General features: G+C 32.7%; 1 protein-coding gene across 1 annotated transcript; it reads right to left on the reverse strand.

Moving 5' to 3' along the window:
- Positions 1 to 1,356: 1,356 nt before the first annotated feature.
- LOC142317812 (uncharacterized) lies at positions 1,357 to 20,228 on the reverse strand. The gene is made up of 4 exons (XM_075354362.1): positions 20,171 to 20,228; positions 17,864 to 17,913; positions 11,965 to 12,310; positions 1,357 to 1,652 (listed from the first exon to the last, which is right to left on the reverse strand). The coding sequence occupies exons 1-4, from the start codon at positions 20,226 to 20,228 to the stop codon at positions 1,357 to 1,359; spliced, it is 750 nt and encodes a 249-aa protein (XP_075210477.1).
- Between the last annotated feature and the right edge of the window lie 3,829 nt (positions 20,229 to 24,057).

A 24,057-nucleotide genomic window follows, 5' to 3' on the forward strand; every position in this document is an offset into this window, starting at 1 on the left:
TAAACATTACACATAACATTCGAGGATCACACACGAGTACCTAATGTCAGGAGGACATGCATCCCTATGCACACGATGAAACTGCCGCATGACTGTGCACCACATTCTCATAGACTGCATATGTTATGCGGTGTTATGTCATAAATTTAATCTACCCAGAAACATCCAAGGTATCTTGTACAATGATAATGAAATTTTAACCGGATGTTTCTGTTTTTGCGTAGTACTAGGTTACTGCAAAGAATTTAATATTATCATATATGTTTATGCTGGAAGAGTTTTTGATAATTTTTTTTTTCTTTAATTTCAATTTTAATTTTTTCGGTTCTGTCTTTAATTTTATTATCTGAGTAGGGAGCCTTTTGCACTCTCTATTGGAATTAGTTAAGTTTTATATAGTTTCCTTTTTATATTATTTTAAAGACTCCATCTGCGATATAAACTTTGAGTTTTATTTCACTTTTTTAACTTTTGTTTTAATAAATTTTTATTATATAATTTATATTAATTTTAAACCTTATTTAGTTTTATTATTTTAGTGTTATTTTAGCTTTTTATTAAAGAAACTTCTGGGCAATAATAACGCACAGGTGTTTTTCACATTCCAACAAAAAGAAAATATAAAATAACATTTAAACTAGTTATTTTTTTGTATCTTAACATTTTGTATAGAATTCTTTCTGGAAGAGCAGTAAATTAACCAAAAAAGTAGCTTAGAAATAGATTTACAGAATTAAAAAAAGAATTATTTTTTTAGCTTCCAGAATAATAAAAATATAATTGAAAGAATTAGTTACAAAGGTAAAATATTATGTACCTGTTAAAAAATTAGTAATTACTGATGAATTTTCAAAACAAAAAGACAACTTTAAGATTTAGTAATCCAATACTCTTAATATTTTTCCTGATGTGAAGTTAAAGACCATCACACATACAGAGTAGACTGGCAAATAAAACTGATTTATATAGACTGATTTTATAATTAAAACTTGATTCATATATTTTACATTTGACACTTTTATTCCTATAAAACTAATTATAAGAAAATAACTAAGGAAATATATGATTTTTTTTAAATTTACAGATGATCATTCATGGATTAGTTGTTAAATTGTGGATGAATCATCTGTTAATGAACTAAGTACTGAGAAACTATTGTAGGCACTATGTATGTCAATAGATTGAACCCTTGCATCAAAAGGCCCTAAGTTTTTATCTGTTTGTTGATAAAAGTTGCAGAGAAGATGTTTCTTCTCATTTGGTTAAGATAATTCTTTGGATTTTTAATAAATATTCACGATAAAATAAATATATAAAAATATTAAATTATTTTTACTTAGTTAAGTACAGTCTTACTTATGGCTCTCTTTCATAAACAGTTCTATACACTGCACCAGATATATCTGCTGGTTTCTGCATTAATTCTTGTATATCCATGTTGCGCCCATTTGCAGTTATATAGTGAGGAGCACATTTGTCCCCTGAGCCTATTCCACTACCCCATCCACCTCTTAATGCACCTGCAGCAGCTAACATCAGTGCCAGCATAGAAGTCATCATAGCTTTTCCAGCCATTGCAGCCAATGATGCAATTCCTATTGCTGCAATTGTACCTGCTGCCCACATTGCACCACCATATCCTTTTTTTCGACCTTTAAACAAAAATATAAAACATTAACTTTAAAAATATGTCTCCAAAAATTATATATAAGAAAAATTGTAATTGGGGGCCCCTTCACAGATTTCTCAATATTTTGTTTTTGTATTAAAAAGTTTTTTATAAACTATCAAGTGCTGTAATATGTAGTCTAAAAAAACTGTTCACTATGCAGTGCAAAATGTACTAGTTGATTTAAAAACTATACATATATAAATAAATAGTTTAACATAATTTTTAACAAATGTTCAATTTGAGCACCTTTCATCATGCAGTAATATATATTCAACCAATAGGAAAGTTTTTCCCATTTTTTAAACAGTGTGTTTGGAGTAATGGAAGTGACAGCTGTTTCATTCCTGTGCTTCAATCTCGGTAGATCAGTAGGTTGAAGAGGCGTAGATCCTTTTATGTTCAGTTTTGTTTTGTTTCCTCCTTATTGATGGTAAACTAACTGTCTCTTTTACTTACTTCATAAAAGCATATAAATTGTTATTCTAGTTGATGAGTTCACCAGCTGATTTTTATGATATACGAGTATTACTGTTATAATCTATATAAATATGTGATAATCTATATCCTAAATAAGCATATATTGAACAAACTAACAATGAATTTATTTAGAGATATAAATGATCCAGCGTCGTAAAGGTTCAGAGTAATTAAAGAAAGGTGCAATAAGGCATAGTTATTTACACATTTTTTTGGTCCTCCCAGCTGGCTTTGTACCAGTGACCTATGGATATACAGTCCACACCAACTGAGAATATATTCTTATTTCGTTTCTTGGAGAACAGGATATTTAAAGTTTTGAATAAATTTCCTAGGTAAAATAAAATTGAGTTCCAATGAGGATGTCAATTTCATTTGTTATGTTGGATTAATTGTTATTTTGGTGAGTCCCTTTTTCTTGTAAGAGTCTGAGGGATTTTCTGACCTCCATATATGGACTTACCTGGGTTAACTTTAACACTAAGTTTTTTTTCATCACTAAACACAATATGTTCAAAAAAGTCCAACTTCTGAACAATGCATGAAGAAAAATATGATCTTCATATTGCAACATTTCAATTCTGAAATTGGTAAGCATAGCCTAATTGGTAGGTTTTAAACCCTGTAACAGCTGTAAATGGTATGAATGCATTTGTATGTGTCTCCTTAAAACATTCTACACTATTATCACCAGCACTGTTAATTTGCAGCAGGCCTTCCTAAAAGATATTTTAGGACTACACAGAAATGTCCTCCTGACACAATCAATATTGTCTTCAGAATCATCAGCCATCCTGTAATCTTTCCTTTACATAGACATCCGGTTACTTCAAACTGATTATGCCACTGAAAAATTTTATTGCCACTTGGAGGAGCACAATTATACTTTTTATAGAATGCTTGTTAACTATAACTATAGTTTCATATTTAACAAACTGGAAAATGCAGAAGACTTTCTGGTTATAAGTGCTCACCTCTTTAATTTGTTGCTGTTTGATAATTATATAAATTAAACTGTGTCGGAAAGGTTAGTACTATCCTTGCCATGAATGAAGAGATAGTTAAGCCAGATCAGTGATGGTTTAATAATAAGGCTCACTGATACTCTCTACAGTCATCATTCCATTGACATGTTTTAATTAAACCCACCCATCCTTTCCTGGTGATCCACTTTACCAGCATCAACCGCTTCAGTATGCCCCGAAGCGAGAAAGTTGCACTAGGTGTATGAAGAATTTGGAATACTATACACAACAACCAATGAACTAGTTAAAATTTATGCTTTTGAAAACTTGCAATTGTATAATCAAACACTTCAAAAACCAAGGCATGAAGAGATGTGAAGATTGCAAAATAAAGTATAAAAAGATTTTGATGGCAGTTTAAAAGTCAAATATAACTTCAAAAATTACTAATTTCCAAAATAACATAAATGCCACTTATAATACCTCAAATTAGGAATGGATTAATAGGAGAGGAATACCATCAAAATTACAGCACCAGAAGGAAATCTAGTTAAATCAGTGAGGGTAGGTAACGCATTAAATAATTTATTTGTCAATTTTCTTATTTTTTAATCTAGCAACTTTTTATTTCTGGTTTAAATGATTCCATGTAAGCAAGCTAAATGTAATGAAAACTAAATTTTAATAAAATACATGAATGAGAGATGGAATATATCATGAAAATAATGAAGAATAAAAAGTCTTTTGAATTTTTCAAATCAATATTATTTAACTGGGCATACATTCTATTGTGTACTACTCATGTATTTTAGTGTAAAATGCTGAGTGATAGGGAAGGATGAGCTTACCTAAAGCATAAATGCCAGATTATTTTTGCTACGATGCTTTACACTGGCTGCATAACATGCACATATTTACCAGAAATGCATACTAAATATCTCCTTTACTTACTCATTTTCCCAAACAGTGAGAGCAACATATGCATTCTGCATAAGTAAAATGGCACATGCTTGACATTCACTTATGTTGTGCCAGGTTTGAGTAATAGTGGTGGCGTTTTATAATTATAGCCAATTCCTCTAAAGAAGTAGTTTCCTTCTCAAGCAATACTGAAAATTATGAGAGTAAGTACAACTTTCTGGAAAAGGTTATCCTGCCTAATTAAAATGTATTAAATCATTCCAATGTATTAGAATGGGGGATGAAATCCTGAAACCTTAGTAAATAAAAAATATTTACAGAAACTAGGGTATCTTTCAAAGTAAATTAAATTAAGGGAACAATTTATTTAGTGTAGGTTTGTACCTTCTTGAAAGTACAGGTTTTGCAATTCTTGGGCAGAATTACAAAACCTTTTAAATTTATACATCACAAGTATAGCACAGTCTCAGTAATGTGAAATAATTTAGATCAAACTTTGGTTAAAAAACAATTTGTGAATTATTAAAAATACACCATGCAATACAAATTTATGTATATTCTGGTCTATTGTAAAAGTAAATAATTTTATATTCTGTATAATTAAAATTGTGTACTGTTTAAGAGTTACTTTTATGTATTTTATAAGCCTGTTAGAGTAATATAAATATTCTTCTACATCCAGAGAATTAAGTAGTGTAATTATTAATTCAGTTGTAAAGGATGTGTACTTGTATATTTAACTTATTTTTTTTCTTTTAACTAAGGTGACCAAGGTTTAAGTTACCTCAGATTACTGAGAATGTACTGTATATAAATTGTATACTGCACTCTACTGGGCTGACCTCTGTGTTTGTCACTGTACTTGGCAAAATTCTAGTGTATCTCTGTCTTTCATCCAGGAGGTTCTGGGTTTGATTCTTGGTCAGGTTACAATTTCTTCCACATTGCAAAATTCATCTCTTATACAAAACATAGATTACTTTAGTTGTAGTTAGGTGACAGTGTGGAGTTACTTCATGAATAAATACTACAATGAAAATATAATTAATAGGATTCTATTTGCAGCATGGGTGTTGTGAAAAAATATAATTATACTAATGAATGTTGACAGAAGTGATTTCCTTCTCACTAAAGTTACTGGATCTTCTGTCACGGGTCACAAGATAGCCAAGTTAAGCTACCTAGTTGTTTCCATGCAGTGAATTGTAAATGGTTCAAGCAATTTTAGTTATTCATATATGAAATATATATTGCAGTTAATTCATGTAAATAAATCTTATTTATTATATAAAAAAAAATAGTTAGATAAACAGCTGAAAAGGTTCTGTGATTATAGTAATAATAAAAAATGCATAAAAATGTATTTCTTTTTTTTACAGAAAAGTATAATTAACAAAAATATAAAATTGAAAATTTTTTTCCCTCATCATTTTTTGGGTTACAAGTATTTGACATTTTTGACAAATTCTCTGATTTAGTATATTTCAATAAAATTTTAAACATTTATGCAGTATCTAGAATTATGTTGATTAGTTCTCTTAAGTCCAGTTGCATATGCCTTCTCATTTTTACTAACTTCCTGTGTTTTAGAATACATCAATATAAAGAGTAGTAATGAATAGTCTTAAAAAGTTAGTATAAACAAGCAATAAATAAACAATACTTTCACAAATACTGTTCCTCAGATATTGAAAATTTTACACAGTAATATTTATACTTGTACATCCATACCAATTGATGACATGCAATTTTAAATCTTGTACATTGCCAAGGTCAGATTCTGAAACTTAGTAAAGAACTATTGTACATATGATAAAGTCAATTTGGGAATTTGTTAGGAACTTTCTCCTGAAAACAGAAAATGGATACAAAACTCTCTAACCACATTCATTTAATGTAAGTGAACAATAATTTAAGAATCTCAGCTTGATGAAAGTTTTACTGATTAACTGAACACAAATCTAAAAGAAGTAAATAAATATAGTTTATGACACTCCATAAAATGGAAAAGGCAATTACTGTTCATACATTTCCTAATTACTTGTTTAATGGAATTCTCATGTTAAAAATGATGCTAAGAAAAATACATATTTACTTATGTTCTTTTGTGTACATCAAAGTAGAGAGTAGCTGTGAATAGTCATAAAGTAAGTTTTCAAAATTATCAATAAGAAACAATACTACATACAGATACATTTATTCATATATTGAAGGTTTTATTTGCTATTGTAACTGCCTCAAAAAAACAAATCTTATATGTTGTGAAATTCTCCTTGAAAATTCTTTCTGTGCATATTGAAATTTTAATAATTGTTCAAATGTAATTACCAAATTAGGTAAACAAAAATGTTTCATTTGTACAACACTATTTGCATACTGTACTTTCATTCTGTTACTTTATAATGTAATTGAGACCTCAAAATAAGATATAAGGAAAGCTTTAAATGAAAAATTGTAATACAAAAATAGAGAAATAAAATTATGTTTCTCCAAGGCACAGCTTACTGTACAAGTAAAATAAATCATTCTTCAAGTTATTCTGTCCTCATTTACACAATAAACAACATTTAATCATGCAATCAAAATTCTAAGATTCAAATACTGTTCAAAGTACTATAATGTATATGGTCAAAGAGCAAAGAAATTCAGTACTGAGCTCTGCACATCATTGAAAAAAAAATCCTTTTATATGCTCTCCAAAATAAAAAGAACATATATACTCCTCAATTGCCCTACTGTTCCTAAGAATGATTATAGTCTGGTTAATAAAAGAAAGTGCAAGAATTAGAGCTATTACAATTTTTTAAGTAACTGCTACAAAAGAATATGACAGATATCTATCTAATTAAAGCTTATTCTGTTTTACATAATTTTACGAGTATTAAGAAAAAGTTTAAACAACAACAAATGATTTTTTTACTAAATTTTTAGATAAACTGAGGAAACTGTATCTTTACTCACTTATGCAACTTCTGTAATTTTGATTAAATAATTGTCTAAATTATGCATTTAATATATATAACTTTTAACTTTACTATGTCACAATTATTTCTGTTATATTAGGATTTAAAAAAAATATATATATTAATAATTTTATACCCAGTTATCTTATTGAAACTTTTTTTATTATTATTATTATTGCTTCTCAGCCACTGGCCCACACACAGTGATTTTCAGAGACTCACTTGCTGTATGGCAGTAAGTTCTGCCGTGTAGACACTGGCCATATCTGGCAGTTTGGAAGCCCAAAAGTGGGCTTCTCCATTTACATATATGGAGCATCCAAAACCATGTGCGGTTTTAGAACCGTCAGTATAAATTTTAATATGTTCTTCATAGTTACCGACGGTTGCTAAAACTTCCTGTTGGATGATCACTGCTGGCTTCTTTTTTATTTCTTCCTGAGAGAGATCCAACCTCATATTTACCGCTGGCAAGAGCCATGGCGGTATTTCTCTCGTAGAAATTGCGAATGTATCTGGAATAGCAATTTCGTATTTTCTTCTTAATTCGTGGTACCTAATTCCGGCTGGTCTGGAATAGGTAGCACAATTTTCGTATAATACAGCCAAAGGATGGTTGTTAAAAAGTTTGTTATTTATATGAAATACAAATTTTTTGAACACCTGAGCTATATTATTTATGAGTTTTTACGGAAAGTATAGGTTGTTGCAGTTCAAACTAACTTGGCTAAGCCTTTCAGTATAGCTGGTCATGTTATTGTGCTCTATAAATTGAATACCTTTAGCTTCTTGGACAATTTCATTAGATTTTTCCAGTTTTTTTATAAAAAAAGAAGAAATCAATAGCAGGCAGTTTGTGGTTTATAAGAGTATTGTCACTCTGTATCTAAGATTTATCTAGTTAAGATACCTCAGTTTCAAGTTGGTTTATTGCTCTTTTTATTTACAAATGTTATCATATTATTTGCAGAATTAGCAAAGATACCGTTTTATGTGATGATTTGAATGTTTATCAGTCGATGTAGATAATTTGCAATGAACTACTACTACTCCTACAAGAATTGAACAGGCTTCTTTACTGACCGAAAAATAACAAACTTTTGTTGTTAATTGTCATTGTATTATCATCGCTATAAATTGTACTCTTTAAAATTCAACGTAAAATGTTGGTGACCAAAGTTTTAAAAAGAATTAATAAATTTTATATATATATTTTTTAACGTTGGAGAGGTTTTGTAAAAAGGTATCTAGAGATACCTATTTGAATAGGAAATGTATTACCTATAGTTTTGAACACATTATTGACATCCGATGGATTCATTTCCAGGGTTCTTCACACTGGATGAAATATAACACTTTTTTAAAAAAAAAAACCCAACCTCCCAAGACTGGACCCGTCGATAGGCACGATACAGTCTTCGGGGGGGGGGGGGGATGCCTTTAAGCCTCTAACTTTTCAGGTGACCGTACTGGGCACGGCTATGTCGTTCCCAGCGTACCACTTGATCCGCAGGGAATAGATCCTTTCTCTAATTTCCCACGTCTCTAATGACAGTGCCCACAAGGAGCTCTACCGCCGGGTCTATGGTCTTTATAAATCTACACCCAACCCTGCCACAATATTAAAGCCCTACTAAGTTTCATTTTCCTCATCCCATTGCTCCTGCGCCTTCTTCCTCTATACAAACAACCATTTTATTGACCAAATCCCAATTCCTAGGTCCGTGTAACATGGTCTCGATAACGTTCTCGGCGTTATTCTGCCAATAGTACCAAGAACCTCCCTCCTTACTCCATCCCACCTCACACAATGGAAAACATTGTGTTCCACTGTATTAATCTGTCCATATTAGGAGCACTCCTCCCACCTCTTCCTTTTCGTATCACTAAGGAACTTATAATAACAACCATGACCAGACAATAATTGTGTCAATTCATAGTTAAGCTCACCATGCTTTCTTGACAGTCACGGCTATATCCGTGGAATTAATCGCTTGTCCACCTTCCCACCTGTACCCTAATCCATCTCTGCTGCCACTTCTCCAGCATTTCCCTCTTGGCCTGACTTCTACTCACTCCCTCCGATCTCTTCACCAACTCATCCGCAACAAGATCCAGCGGTGGCATTGCTGCAATAACTAATGCTGCTTCAGTCGAGACCATCCTATAGTCCCTGGGAGCACCAACGGCAAGCGGTCTCTGCATACATAACAACTTAATCCTTGTTACCTGCTTATTCAGCGCTCTCTTCCAGGCCGGTAAAGCCATAAAGAACAACAGACCTCGCCACCGAAGCCAATACTATTTTTTTTGGCCACGCTCGGGGCGCCGATCCTGCACATCAACCTGGACACCGCAGGAACAGTACTCCTGCCCTTGTGCACGGCCTCGACTGCATGAGTCTGAAAAGATCTTCTACCGTCTAGCCAGACTCCGATATACTTGGCCCTAGGCACTGGCACAATCTCAACCCCCTCTACTGCTAGCTTAATTGGACGCAATTTACGCTTCCCCGTCATTACGATCACTTGAGTCTTCTCAACTGCAACGTGAAGATCTCTCTCCCTTAATCTTACACCATTTGAATAGCAATATTCCCCTTGGTCATTATCTCCTGTTATGTTTTCGCAGTTATCACAAAGATAAATCTTCAGCAAAACCAGTGGAGTATACTTTCTCTGGGCAACGCAATCTAAGAATACCATCACACGCAACGTTCCACAAAATAGGCCCGAGAACCGAGCCCTATGGAACTCGTGCCTTCATCTCCACTTCTAGCTGATCTTCAGCACTACACCACACCGATCTTCCCTCAAAATAATATTTTATGAGTAGAGTCTTGTATACTCATATTTATCTTTTAATGTTGTTTTTCTTTTGCTTTTATTAATTTCAAAGTTTTTTGTAGATTATTACTTTAACATTAATATTTTTCACTAAATTTAATTTTTAATAAATAAATAAATTTTTAACTGCCAATTGCCTACATTAGTTGCATTAATTGCCTACAAAGTCAGTAATGATCATTAAATTATTTTATAAAATTACATCATTTTTTTAGTGTAATTCTATGGATTTTTAATCCAGTATTTCAATTTAACGATTAATTCATCCTATATAACATTGCAGAATCAAGAATACAAAAAAATTGTCATTCCCACTAAAGCAGATCTCTCCATTACAGTTTATTTAGCCCGGACATACAGTTTTATTACATGGAGGTTCAAGTTCAACTGTTTACCGTATTCTATTTTTAGGGAAACAGGGTACAGTTAATAACCTCAGAATAATTCAGTTCAAAGTAAAAATTTATCTCACATTATTCTGTTCCCATTAAATAAAGTAACTCCGGGATCGGGAAAAGAGTCGATTGAAATACTTCATATTCAAATAAATTTAAATAATGTTCATTACATTCAATAGTAAATTAAAATTAAAGAATTACTGATATTTTTTATAAATAATTTATTCTATATGTAAAATTGAATTTCGTCTTTATGTTACCAAGTAATTTTAAATTCTAACTAGTAAGCTTCAATTTCTGACTGCTTGTTGGCCTTCTTATCTGGATATCATGCAGTAATTGTTAAACTTTTTTTCATGAAAATAGTAAGATGAGTTAATTTATCATAACCTTAGCTGAAATTAGAGTTTTCTTTCAAGTTAAAATACTTTGGGAAATGAGCCACTCTTGACAAAATATAGTGTTTCTTTATTGCATTTATTTGCTAACAAAAATAAATTCAGTAAAGAAGATGCGTGCTCCCATTTTTGTTTATTGTTACAGTACTACACAATATTTTTGAGGAACAGGGATTGAAGTAAATCGAAATTCTTCTATCGGAAATATTTTTTCGAAAATTTTAGCGAGGTTCACTCTCGAAGGTAACATATTCGTCTCCAAGTACATAATACGCTTAATTAATGAGTTTCTCAAAAGCTAATCAAAAAAACAATCTTTATTATTTACCAATTTCTATGTTTCTTCTTATTTCTTCTTATTTACCAATTTTTATGTTTATTATTTTAAAAGAGTTTAGCCCAGATTTGATGCAATTTGAATAACTCGGGCAAACCCAGCCTCACTAAATTCCCTTTCATCCCTTAGGATCATTTCTAACAGTTGGAAAAACATAACACTGAAATTTAAAATTTAGATTCCTTCTTTCATAGCCAGAGTATACCCCTATAACAGTGCATTTCAAACGTTTCAGGTTTGAACCCCGGTCAAGCACGATATTTTTTCTACGAAACAAAATTTCCATTTCATATCCCCATCTATCATTAACCGCAAAAAAGACAAGACAAAAAATGTAATATATGAAAAGCTGAACATGAAGCTTACATGTAGTTCTAGTGTTATGTAATACACGTAATTTAAAGATAGATTATACCAAACTGCAAATCACTCGATGCTTCAGTATAGGTACTAAGAATGCTGAATTAAAGTTGTTACAATTGTAATGAAATAAACAATATTTTTGTTTAATATTATATCTAATTGTATTAATTAATTTGTAATTTATATATTTACTTTCACCAAGTATTTTCTAAAAATAAATTGGGTCGTACAAATAGTACAATATTAGCACCATGCACTTACTAATTTTAACTTACCGGTACAAGTTAAAAAGTCAAAAATGCCGTAATAGAAAAATCACGATTAAAAATATGATTCTGAAATATTATTATGTTTGTAGACAAAGTTTATACATTCGAATGTTGTATTTTGATATTTATTTTTGATATTGTGATTCTTTTTTGATTAGGTTGTAACGGCTGATAATTTTTTCTGTAGGTGCATTGTGTTTTATCTTTTTCCAAAGTTAAACGCTGTATTGTTTATAAAACCCTGTGCAGACTTATTTTGTAAGAGATTAATTGGGCCATGACCACATTTTATAAATAAACTTACTATCTCTTACTATTTTTACTTACATTAACTCTTAACGAAAATAATACTCACCCTTCTGTACATCTTTAGAAAAACCATCCAGTATTTCTTCACTAATTTCTTTAGCTTTACTGACAGTATTCTGATCTAGTAGTTTCACAGATAAGGTGAAAGAATGAAGATAATTATTGATACGGCCCGATAAAAATTCGTCCAAATCGTTCGAGACATTTCCTTTTGCGAGAGAACTGAGTAATGAAACCGGTAATTCCTTAATTCCAAATTCATTCGCATGAACAAGTGAAACACTTGGTAATAGTTGATAATCGGGTACGTGGCCAAGTCTTTCGACGAGACGAATCATATCCAATTTGAAACAAGTCATGGAATACGTTTTGGAACATCTATGATCCACCATCTGTAGGACAAACAATTTATTATTGTTTAAATTATACAATTAATTCATTAGTGAACACAAGGATAATAAAGCAAATGCAAAAAGTTCTGAATGAGTGATAAAATTTAATCATGACTTTAATCATTTAAATAAATATATCATATGACTTTTAATCATGTTAATTTTGATGCTGGAAAAAAGAAATCTTCTTCGCTTGTACTGATACTGCAGTACAGCTTCAATGCAGCAAGAGTAGATACTCTTCCTATTGATATTTCGTATTTTATTCAAGTATTATTAAAAGGAACTAGGAAGCTGTTGGTAATATTGCTTATACTACAAGAAAGAAATAGTTATATTTTTATTCTGGTGATGAAGAATGTCTAACTTTAGAGAAATACCATATTGCACCCCACATTTAATAGTTAAAAAAAATTAGCAATCAACATGATTCAGTTTAAAAGTTCAAGTGTTATATTTTGTAGAGAACTTAATTCCTCAAAAAAAGATGAGTTTTCTTTTTATCCATTTTTAATTAAGTTATTTTTAATGTTAGTCAAAAAAACTTTAATTCTATTCAAAAGCTTTTAGCTACTAAAGCATTGTGGTTAACTGGACTTGAAGACAAGCACGGTGAAAGAAACAAGAAGAAGTGATTTGATGGATGTAGTGACCCAGTTTTTTAAATAGAAGTCTTCTTTTTTGGGATGTGAGAAAAATAATATAAAATAGAGATCTAGGATATTTCAATAGAGATATAAGCGATTGAGTTTGAAAAATGGCCATGCGTAAAATATAAAAATTTCCAGGTAGAAATGAAATCAGTTATAAGATTTTTAAGTTCTCATTTCCAGTAATTAAGGATTTATGGAAAGACTTGTTTAATAATATTATGGATTCCGGTAAATACCTGTTTCTTGGCAGTGGCAGATATAATATTGTTATTTAAGAAAGGTGATATGCAGAACATTGCAAATTATAGATCATTATATATCAACAGTGAGTAGAGTATTTATGAAAGATTATTTCAGAAAAATTAATGGAAATTATAGAAATAACCAGTCGGTTCATCAGGTTATTGAAAAAGCAGTTGAATGCAGAACGTTTATTGTGTATTTTATTGATTTTAAAAAACCTTTGCTTCAGTGCAGCCTACATTTTTAGAGATAACTTAGAGGATCAAGGTATAGATAGAAACTATATTAGTTACAAAAAATATTTATTTAAATAGTAAATTAAGAATAGTTATGTGCAAAATGGGTCATACTGTAGAAATTACAGATGAGTAAAAGTAGGCTTAAAGAGAGTATGATGAGAGAGCAAGATAAGTATTATATATGATAGTGTGCTTAAAGAATTTTTTTAGAAATTAATATGGAAATATATCAATTATGAAGTAAGTATTAATTATTAAAAAATGACACATTTAAAATCCACTGATGATTTGGTGTTTTTTGTGCAGAATGCTAGAAAAAATGATAAATGAATTAGAAAGAGAAAATCATCCAGCAGACAATGCTCATTAAAGATTAATGTAACAAAAAGTGTATTAATAACAAATAGAGTAAAGAAAGAAGTTAGATTGACTGCAAAATTACTGAATTATGTAAACAATACTATACATTTAGGACAAGTAATGGTATTTAAACATAGACCTGAAAAGGAAGTAGAGAAAAGAGTGGCTGAAGCTTGGAAAAATATTGGTTAACGAAATATTTAATAAACAGTTCTATTAAACAAGAAGGGGGAAAATTAGAATGTTGCACAATGCCACGCTTAATAAATGGATGTGAATCCTTGAGTCTCGCTGAGAAGATTATTGATAAGTTAAAAAACGAAAAGAGCATGGAAAGAAGTATGACGGCTGTAACAAAAACAGGTTATATTAGAAATTTGGTGATCAAACAAAAGATAAAAATGAGGACTACAGTGAAGATAATAAAGACACACATAGTAAGATGTAATGATGGGAGATGAAACAAACAAGATAAGCTATGGGTTCCTTATTATGGAAAGAGAAAGGTAGGAGGTCAAAAGATGTGATGGCAAGTTGACATAGTGCAAATCACTTTTGAGGCTATAAAGAGGATATGAGGATATAATTATATAAAGAAGATATAAAGGGTATAAGGAAGTATATAATAGAATGGACTGGTTAAAAATGGGAGAAGCCAAGCTCACTTTGTAAAGTGAGCTTGGTTTCAATGGTTTACTTTTTAGATATCCATAAATATATAATTTGTTTATTTGTGGGACTTTAAGCTGATTCTCACATAATGATTATATAAAAATGACTATAAATATGTGATTATATAATGACTATAAAAATGTGTAGTATATTATTATATTTATAAACCAATAAATTTTTATTATTATTATATTTATTTTATGTTATAAGGCATCAGCTAATATGGCTATTAGCCACTTTAATTATTGGAGCCATTGATCACTTGGACATGTAGTAATATAAAAACAAAATTAAATTTTTTCAACACACACACACACACCTTAATTTTCCACACGCTTGTAAAATTGTTTGTTCAAAATTTCCCACGGGTTCACTGCATAAGACGTAAAGAGCCTTATACAGTTTCCTTAGTAAATAGATTAAAATCCTAAAACTAAATAAAAGTACAACAAATTTAAAAGTGTCACTGCAACAGACGTAAAAGGCCAATAACGGATAAACACCTTATTCACCTGTAAGTGTGTAAAGATCCCTTACATGCATCAATGAAAGTTTTTATTAGATCTTATGACTAGATGGAATAAAAAATTTCTGTTGTAGGAAATTCATTAGAACATTGATATTTTCTTTTCAGTTTTCCAGTACTATTCGCAATTTCTTTGATAAACCTATTTCTTCACATCTGATGTATTAGATTAGTAAGTATTTGACCATAATTCTAATGTCGCAATCTCCTAGTGTACATTCAATATTGCAGTATACATATCAATCTTTATTTCCCGGTCAAGAAATACATTAATGTTAAGTTTGCATGTCCAATCCTGAGTAGTGTCAGCATAGTGTTGCCAGATTTTTCAGAAAAAAAAAGGAAGATTTTTAGCGATATTAATATTTAAAATTTTCATATAACAAAACACATACATGGTTTCATACAATAAAGTAGAATAATTTTAATTAGAAACTAAGGAGTATTAATTAAACGAATTCAACATAAAACAAAAAAGTATATTACACTAATCTGTGATGACTTTGAATCTATTTTAATGAAAACTTTGCATCTCTTTAAAGTCCCACATCAATTTTTATTTGTTCAAAAATCTCCTTTGCAGGGCATATCAAAATTCACAACCACTGGAGTTCTGCTTTTCATAGTTCATTTGTTGCTCTCCAGTGAGAATACTCTCTCTACAAAAAGCATTTGAATCTGGACTGCTAAATAAAAATGATTATTTATTAATATACATTATTTATTATTATTATTATTTATTATTTATTTATTATAATTTATTATATATAATTTATTATTTAATCAATCTTTTTTCAGCAAATACATAGTTTTTCATGACTCAAAAACACTTACATCATGTTTCTCTTGCATTTTTGTAGTGATGTCCAACTGGACATCACTACAAAAATGGGATACATCACTCCTGATGTGGGATACCAACTGGTATCCCACATTAGGAAAGAAAGGCAACTATAAGAGTACACAGTTTCTTTTGTCAGGAATTTCACTCAAAAAATGTTGGAAAATAATTTGGGAAGTCATCATTGCTTATACCAATGAAGTAACTCCTTATAGCAGATGAGTTTGCCACTATTCCATTTACTGCTGGTATCAGTGACAACCATCCTGTAGGAATAGGTCTTAACAATTCACTCCATTGTAAGTCAGAAAGTTCAAAAAAGATATTAGTTTTTCACTTTTTTTGGCATACACCAAAAAATGTTGATAAAGTTTCAAAGCAAAATTTTTTATGTCAACATCTATCTAGATGTCAGTTTCAAACTTAATTGCATTGTGTAGGATAGGGTTTGTGCAGCTGGCTTTCACAATATTACTATTTTTTTTTTTTTTTTTTGAGTTTTTGAGTAGCTGTAGCAGAAAATGATGGTGGCTAAAATTTTCGTTTGCATTGTCTGCAGTATAGCCAGAAACACTTTTGATATTAAGAACTGAGTTTTGAGATTGTCCAGTAGCAATTCAGAAATGGCAACAACACATTCATAAATTCAGTTTTTTTTCACTTCTTGCACAGATAGAAATATTTATCACAGAGGGAAATTTTTTTTCCATTGTCAAAAGCATTGATGGTGAGAAAAGAAAAATTGTTGCTTTTTTAAGGGGACTATGATTTTTAGAGAATCATTGATATTTTTGGGTCCAAGGATACTTTACTTAAAATTTTGTTCTGGTCAAGATATTTTTATTGCAATTTAGGGATCAGGAAAAAGTGATGATGCCAATTTATTGTCACAGTTTAGCCTAGAATAACTTTTTTTCTGTACTCCCTTAGGTCGGACATAGAATGAAGAAAAGCTCAGTCGAGGGGAGTATCCTTCAAACTCAAAATAGCCTCCAGTTCGGCTCGCCGGTTGAACGCCTGCCTCAAATCGTCATGGAGGGGTTAACCATGCCTCCCCTCCCCCGCATAGGCTGAACTCCGTCTGTACATTTTCTCGCCTGCCTCCAACTACAAGGGAGGGGGAACTGCGCCCGATTATGTCCTTTCTGGGCTCCAGCCAGTAGTCGGGACTCGATCTTTTGATTCCCCACCCAACAGATCCCAGGAGAGAATTCTCCAGCAGATAATCGAATTGAGAGACGTTTAGTGGTACGCCTTGCAGAAGAAGTGATGTGGAGTGAAGGCCTCAGTCCGAATCAGTTCGGCTCTCGGAAAGGGGTCTCCACTACTAGTACGATTACACGGGTAATGGGACTGGTAGATGGAGCGGCTGGTGGAACGTGGCGCACGTTGAAAACCTTTAGTGATGTTGGACGTGAAAAACGCGTTCAACACTGCCGTTTCCGTGTGCGATAGCGGCCCTTGAGAGGAAAGAGGAGTGAGGCCGTACTTGTTAAAAGTGGTGCAAAAGTTTTTCGCCAACAGGATGTTGGTAGCTGGAGAGGATGCTGATAGAGTGACCGTGCCAGTCAAGTGTGGAGAACCGCAGAGGTCAGTGATCGGACCCTTTTTATGGAATGTAGCGTATGATGAGGTGCTAAATTTGTAGTATCCAAATAAGGTGTCGGTCACCGGCTTTGCTGATGATCTGTCGTTGGTAGTGGCTGCTAAGACCGAGGGGAGGTTATTGAAAAAGATGATGCGCAATTGTTCTTGTCGATGGATGGTTGGTAGCAAGGGGGCTCTCTTTGGCTGCGAAGAAAACTCAGGTCGTAGTTATGGCTGGTAGACGGAAGTTGCAACTATTGGATTTATAGCGAGAGGGGTGCCCATCGAGCCGGTTAGTCAAGCCATGTACTTAGGTGTTTAGGTTAACAGAAGGTGCTCTCTTAGGCCGAACCTGGAGGAGGTGCTTGTCAAGGCCAAGCGAACAGTGGCTGCAGTCCTTCGGCTTATGAGTAGGGTGGGTGGGCCGCGCACATCTAAAAGAAGTGTGCTCGTTTCGGTGACGCGGTCCGTGGTGTTATACGCTGTTCCCGTATGGTTTAGAGTTTTGAAGCAGAGTACAGCGGTGCATAAATTGGAGCGCCTGCAGCGTAGACTAGCTGTAGGCGTGTATGGCGCTTATAGGACTGTGGCTAGAGAGGCGATTTTTGTAATGGAATCTGTTCCTCCAATGCAGTTGTTGGCGAAGGAGGCCGTGAGGAAAGCCAAAGGTCTTGCTCGCAAGGATTTGCTGAACCAGTGGCGGCAGAGATGGCATGGTGTCAGACTGGACAGCTGGACTAAAAGGTTGATCCCTCATGGTGAGGTGAGCTTTGAGCTCACACAGTTCCTTACCGGCCACATTAGTTATAATGAATATCTGCACCGGATGCGCAGGCGTATAAAGAGGTAGATTCTGTGGAGCATACCATATTTAGATGTGCAAGGTGAGATTATGCCAGGTTGGTGGTGGAGCGGGTCATCGGACGATTGACGCCGGATAATTGAATGGGCACTATGTTATTTATCCCTCGGAATTGGGTCGTAGTAAGCGCTATAGCAGAATAATGTGTCGTAAATTCGCGGAGGAAGAAGATGATTGCAATTTAAGGTAGATTAGGGATGGGCGGACAGCCCCGTTCAGGAGGGATGGTGATATTCCGATGAGTGAACGGGGACTCCTGGGGTCCATAGGATGGGTAAAAAGAAAAGATCGGAGTCCCAGGTGGAAAGGCCTTTTGTAAGCGTGCCACTTGGAGGTAAGGCAATGAAGAAAAGACCCAGTTCTGGCATAGCCGGGTCCAGCATGGTCGCCCGGAAGGTTTGAGGCTCTATGGCACCCCTAGGACTGAGTAGTGCTATCGGAGCAGGGTGCTGGTCCTAAGGGAAAGGGTAGAAAGACATTTTTGTTATTATTATAATACACTTAATTTTTTTACAATTAATAAAAAAAGTAAGGGTTTAGTGATTAATGGGAACCGAAAGGATAATAGAATTTGGTTACCATTCCATCAAAAGTTTCGTTTTTAATTCAATTCCATTTCTTCACTTGTAGACGGATGACATAATTTTTGTCCCCGTCAAAAAATTTCATATGTTTTTAGTTCAGGTTCAATTAATATTTTCTTACTGTTTATGTACATACAAGTATAAACAAAAAGATTTCTCTGTTCTGTAAAAAGGGAACTGAAATACTGAATTATTTACAGTTGGTTTTAGCAAAAAAATGTTTCATTCAACTGACTAGATTTTACTCAAATCATGTAAAACGCATTTTTTCATCGTTTGTCTCATATTTCGTGTACTTATTTTAATAATCATTTAAAAATATGAAGAAAAAATATTGATGTTCAGTGAATAAAAAAAAAATTCTTGATTAACCCCTAACAAAACAGTTAATCTCGGAAATATAACAATGTGCCTCTCAATTCGAGCGTCTTTGCAAATACCAAGTAATTTTCATTAAATTCTTAGGTTAATTTAGTGTAGACATAATTCAAGTTATACAGAATTTTAAAGACATTCCAGGGGAAACTTCTCTCTATGATCATATCGTTTTTATTTGTTTTTTGAAAGTGAGTTTAATAAAAGTAACTGTAAAAAATATATTCGTTTTCGCATATTTTATTTTATCACTTATTATTATAAAGCGAAGGATATGCTTGGCAGTGATGTTACTGATAAGACTGCTGCTATTGTTAATGGTAACTGTCAAAAAAAAAAATTAAAAAATTCTTAAGTATGTATTGAAATAATATTTTTTATTTACTTGTAATCTACTTAGTAAGTACCTGGGGTGGAAAAACACAGTGATGGACAACAAATACAGCATAGTATTTTTAACTAACATATATGAAATGTTCGAGGCACTTAACGAGCCTTCTTTGTGCATTTCGTATATCAAATTCTGAACAGTAGGAGATAGTACGGGAAACCGAAGACAAAATACTGATAACGTTTTCCCTAAATATTGGCAACATTATCTGGTGACGTGTACATGATTGCGGTGCATAACTGTCCTACGATAGAAGATGCAGGGAACCGGCCCGCAGAGGATCTGTCTCTTCTACACTCTGTGGAAGGACCGATTTCAAAATTGGATAGCGTTCTTTAAAAGACTCAACTTAACTCGTTCAAGGTAAAGGTTTGCATTCTCAGGATGTTTAATTTCAATCCCTTAACATCATAATAAATTCTAAGCGTCAGAATGTTGTTCTTCGGTTATAGTTTCTCTTTAGCGCTTTATTCCACCAAGCGTTAGGTAGGTGCTTAGGATTGCCAAACGGCACGACATAGATTTACCTGCAGCGTTGAGTAACTGATCAGTAAATAGTTGGTGAGAATGTTGTGTCAGCGGCATCTTCATCGTTCCCCGATCTATAGATCTTGTAATACTTACCCAATCCGTCATTTCCGTAAACAAATGTTCTGGTCTCTCGTCAGGCATATTATTATTTCTGTGTGATTCTATTTGATCGTTATTATACAGACCAATAGCTTGCTGGTTGCTGGGATTGTGGAATTACATAAAGACTACAAAGGCAGATGTCAATTTTTGTTCAAGAGTCAGCGGAGTAAGATGTTGAAAAGGAGTCAATTAAAGTAAACAATTGCGGAAACCTGATAGTTTGCCTCTCGATTTGAGCGTCTATGCAAATGCCAATTAATTTTCATAAAAGGTTAATTTAGTGTAGACTTAACAAGTGATGGACAATAAATAGAGCAGATGCCTTGAAACCCAGAAAAGAAAATATAAGCTGAGCTTGAGTTCTCATTGGAAGATTTATGTATGGTCAGTGCACGGTCTTATTCCCCAATCATTAGAAAATATTTTAAATTGTGTAAATAACAAACAGATTCCATTTTCGATAGTTTTGCTATTTCGTTAAAGCATTAGACTTCACACCACCTTTCTTACTGTCGAAAAAATGTAGTGTTTATGGTGTCAATGAAACTAATTATAATTGGTTAATCATATTCTACAAACCGTAAACAAATGATTGAAATTTCATATTTCGATAAAAATACACAAATAAAATATAGATCCTCATTTCAAGTAAAAATGATCTTGAGCGCCACAGGAAAGTGTCCTTGGTCCCACGCTTTTCTTATTGCTTATTTATAATTTATCTCAAAAGTTAACCATTAACCGTTATACTTTATGAATACTCTGAAAATAATTATTTAAAAGGACTTGAAGTTCAAAAAAATATCGATTGGATTAATTATAACCATCCAACTAATACGGATAAAATCCGCTACATTGAGTTTCTTAGGTAAACGTAAATGTAACATTGCTAATCAAGCGGATAGAATTCCCTTTAATGATAACGATAGTATCTCGGTTACACATAGTGCGAAATTTTTGAGTCCTTTTTAGATGACAAATTCTCTTGGAACAAAATCAAATTGTTCTGATTTGTTTGAATCTGTTTCTTTGTCTTTGAAGCGCCTTACGTTTAACATCATTATTAATTATTTATTGCGGTAATCACAATCATCTGAAGTAATCATATTTTGGCACCCTTTATAAAATAAAAACGATTTTTCAAGTCATAAAAAATTGGATGATAGATCATAGAAGTCATCGATTGATTGATATTTAGAAAATTGAAAATGTTTTTATCCTTGTGTTTCTATTTATGAATGTGTAATCTTTGTTAAAAAGAGTAGTCGCTTACTGTTAAAAAATAACAATATCCTCCTCTGTCCAATTAGGCAAAAAATCCTTTTTCATGAAACTTATTACATCTCACCTAACGATAAAATCCCTTATTTTTTCATAAGTACTTCCACTGCCATTTTTAATAAATAACTGAACCATATAAAAAAATAAATTTCCCATTAAAACATTTTCTTTTACAGAAACAATATTCTTGACGAGTCTGTAAATAACACTAAATAAATATAAAATAAAAGTTTTAATTGCTGTATCTGCATTCAATGAGAACTCAATATGTGCTCAATTAAATTTCATTATCGCCTTAAAAAATTTAATTTATTTTGTAATTACATTAAATTTCTTCATAAAATACTAAAATGTTTTTCATGTGTTTAAATCTTAAATAATTAATACGGATTTTACTCACTTATATTTTTTACTTATTATTAATTATGCATTTCGTGTTAACTCTGGTTAAGGTTTTACCAAGTTTTCACTTGCTTCATCCACTTGCTTCTACAAAATGCAGGAGCAGTTACTGTTTTCGATCGGTGGAGTAAATACCTATCCGTTCCTGACGTGTTCTAAAAAGAAATGTATTTAAACAACTAAAACGATGTATATAGCGATGAAAATATAAAAATTATTTTTTTACATCCCCAACATCCTGCATTACTAAAATGCGATACTTGGAGAAGAGATTAACTGAAGTGGAGCATTTCGTGGTTTAAGTTTAGGCTTCACCGGTAACGAGTTACCTTTGAATGGTTTAAAGTGACAATTTTTCCAAGCACGAAACTGGTGGTTTTGGTGTGGGAATAAGGAAGTTTTCCACTTTGCCCGATTGATTGTTTCCTTGTCAACCAGATTATGTTGACGATATTTTTATGAGATGTTACAGTTTACATTTGAGGTATAACTGTTTGATTTTTTCGAACACTTTTGTTTGTTTTAATCTAATAAACGAAATATGATTCTTAAATAAAAATATGTCACCTATTATTTATTCTCATTTAAAAACAAGATCTGTCATTCAAACATTTTTACACGATATTCTAAGTATTTTTTAACGAAATATAGTAAGGAGTATGATTGATCAAAATATAAAATCAGTACAATTAGGCCTAATTGTTTTAAAAGGCATTTGTCTTTAATAATAGGCAACTTATGTAGAATATAAAAAGTACTAGGAAAGTTTAGCAATATGACTTTAATTTTTATAATTTTTCAAAATAATTTCCCCTCATACATTATCATCATATATTTTATCATCCTTCAAAACCTATCTTCAAAAAAAAACCTGCCATGTTTCGTCAGAGATCTGGGCACACTCATCATCTGAAGTCCTTAGGGAGCCATCAACGCTCGTAAAATGCCTTCATTTTCTTCTTCACCTGGAGGAATAGCACGAAGTTACATGGATCGAGGTCAAATCTATCGTACTGTAGGGAGGATACTCTAACAGTTTTATTCCAGTGCTGGCCAAATATTCAGAGCAAACCTTGGAGCAGTGCGCTGGACGATTATCAAAGTGAAAAGCCCACGAGTCTATCCTCGAGTTTGGACGCAGCTTCTTGAGAGCTTCAACAACTTCAGACAGTCATTGCTCGGTTACATTTCCGTGTAACTGTCTTCTGAGTTTCCAACACAACTCGCTCTAAAAATCCTTTCATATTAAAAAATACAGCCACTATTCTTTGTTCACTGCTCTGGATTTTCAACAGCCAAGGGGGTCTCCTCACCTTCAAACATCTATACTTTGTTCTGAGCTTTGGTTGGGACACATAATAATACAGCCAAGTTTCGACACCTGTCAGAACTACTGTTGCATTGGAAGATTTCCATTTTCAAACTTTTTCAAGATTTCACGACATCATGAAAACGATGTGCCATCTAAAAAATCAATCGTTATGTGGCACTGAAAGGGTTCAAAGCTTTCTACGGTAATCTCGCAGAAAGCACGAACTGATAGTCTATTACTGCCAAGGACACCTCTGTTTGGTGGTAGATCACGCTCCTGTCTGTCTTTAGTATTTTTCGTTCAGCAACAATATTTTCTCCATTCACAGACAAATATGTTCAACCTGACCTTGGAGCGTCCTCAGGCCAATTTTTATTTTTTTTTTCAGACTCTCGGTACCACTTAAATATTGTTGTACGATGAGGACAGTACTATTCAACCACAGAAGTCGTTTCCTCTAAACACTGATTAGCACTAAACCCACGTATGAAATTGTAGCGAAAAATTTCCCTATATTCAGTTTTCGATCACGACACAGTTACTACCTCTTTTCACTAACAGCTAAAGAGCAAAATGATGCTGGGACAGTGTCATATAGAGCTGCTACATCCCAGGTTCGAACCTGTCTAAACACGCGGTAACTTGTAAGCACCGGGTATGATCCGTTACATAGTATTGCAAAACTTCCCTAGTGTCCTTTTTTCCTTCGTCTTCTTTCGTTGTCAATTCTAGGATTGGTTTGCAACTGATTTCCTAATATCTCGATTTTCCACCAGTTCCTTCAAA

The sequence above is a fragment of the Lycorma delicatula genome, chromosome 1 (assembly GCF_047948215.1).
Source record: "Lycorma delicatula isolate Av1 chromosome 1, ASM4794821v1, whole genome shotgun sequence".
NCBI lineage: Eukaryota > Metazoa > Arthropoda > Insecta > Hemiptera > Fulgoridae > Lycorma > Lycorma delicatula.

Excerpts from the sequence above, each read along its gene's own strand:
- LOC142317812 (XM_075354362.1), bottom strand. The coding sequence starts at position 20,228 with ATGCCGCTGACACAACATTCTCACCAACTATTTACTGATCAGTTACTC. Across the intron at positions 17,914-20,170 it reads TCAGTTACTCAACGCTGCAG|CGTATAACACCACGGACCGC; the intron begins GTAAATCTATGT and ends ATACGGGAACAG. Across the intron at positions 1,653-11,964 it reads TTCTAAAGATGTACAGAAGG|GTCGAAAAAAAGGATATGGT; the intron begins GTGAGTATTATT and ends TTTTGTTTAAAG.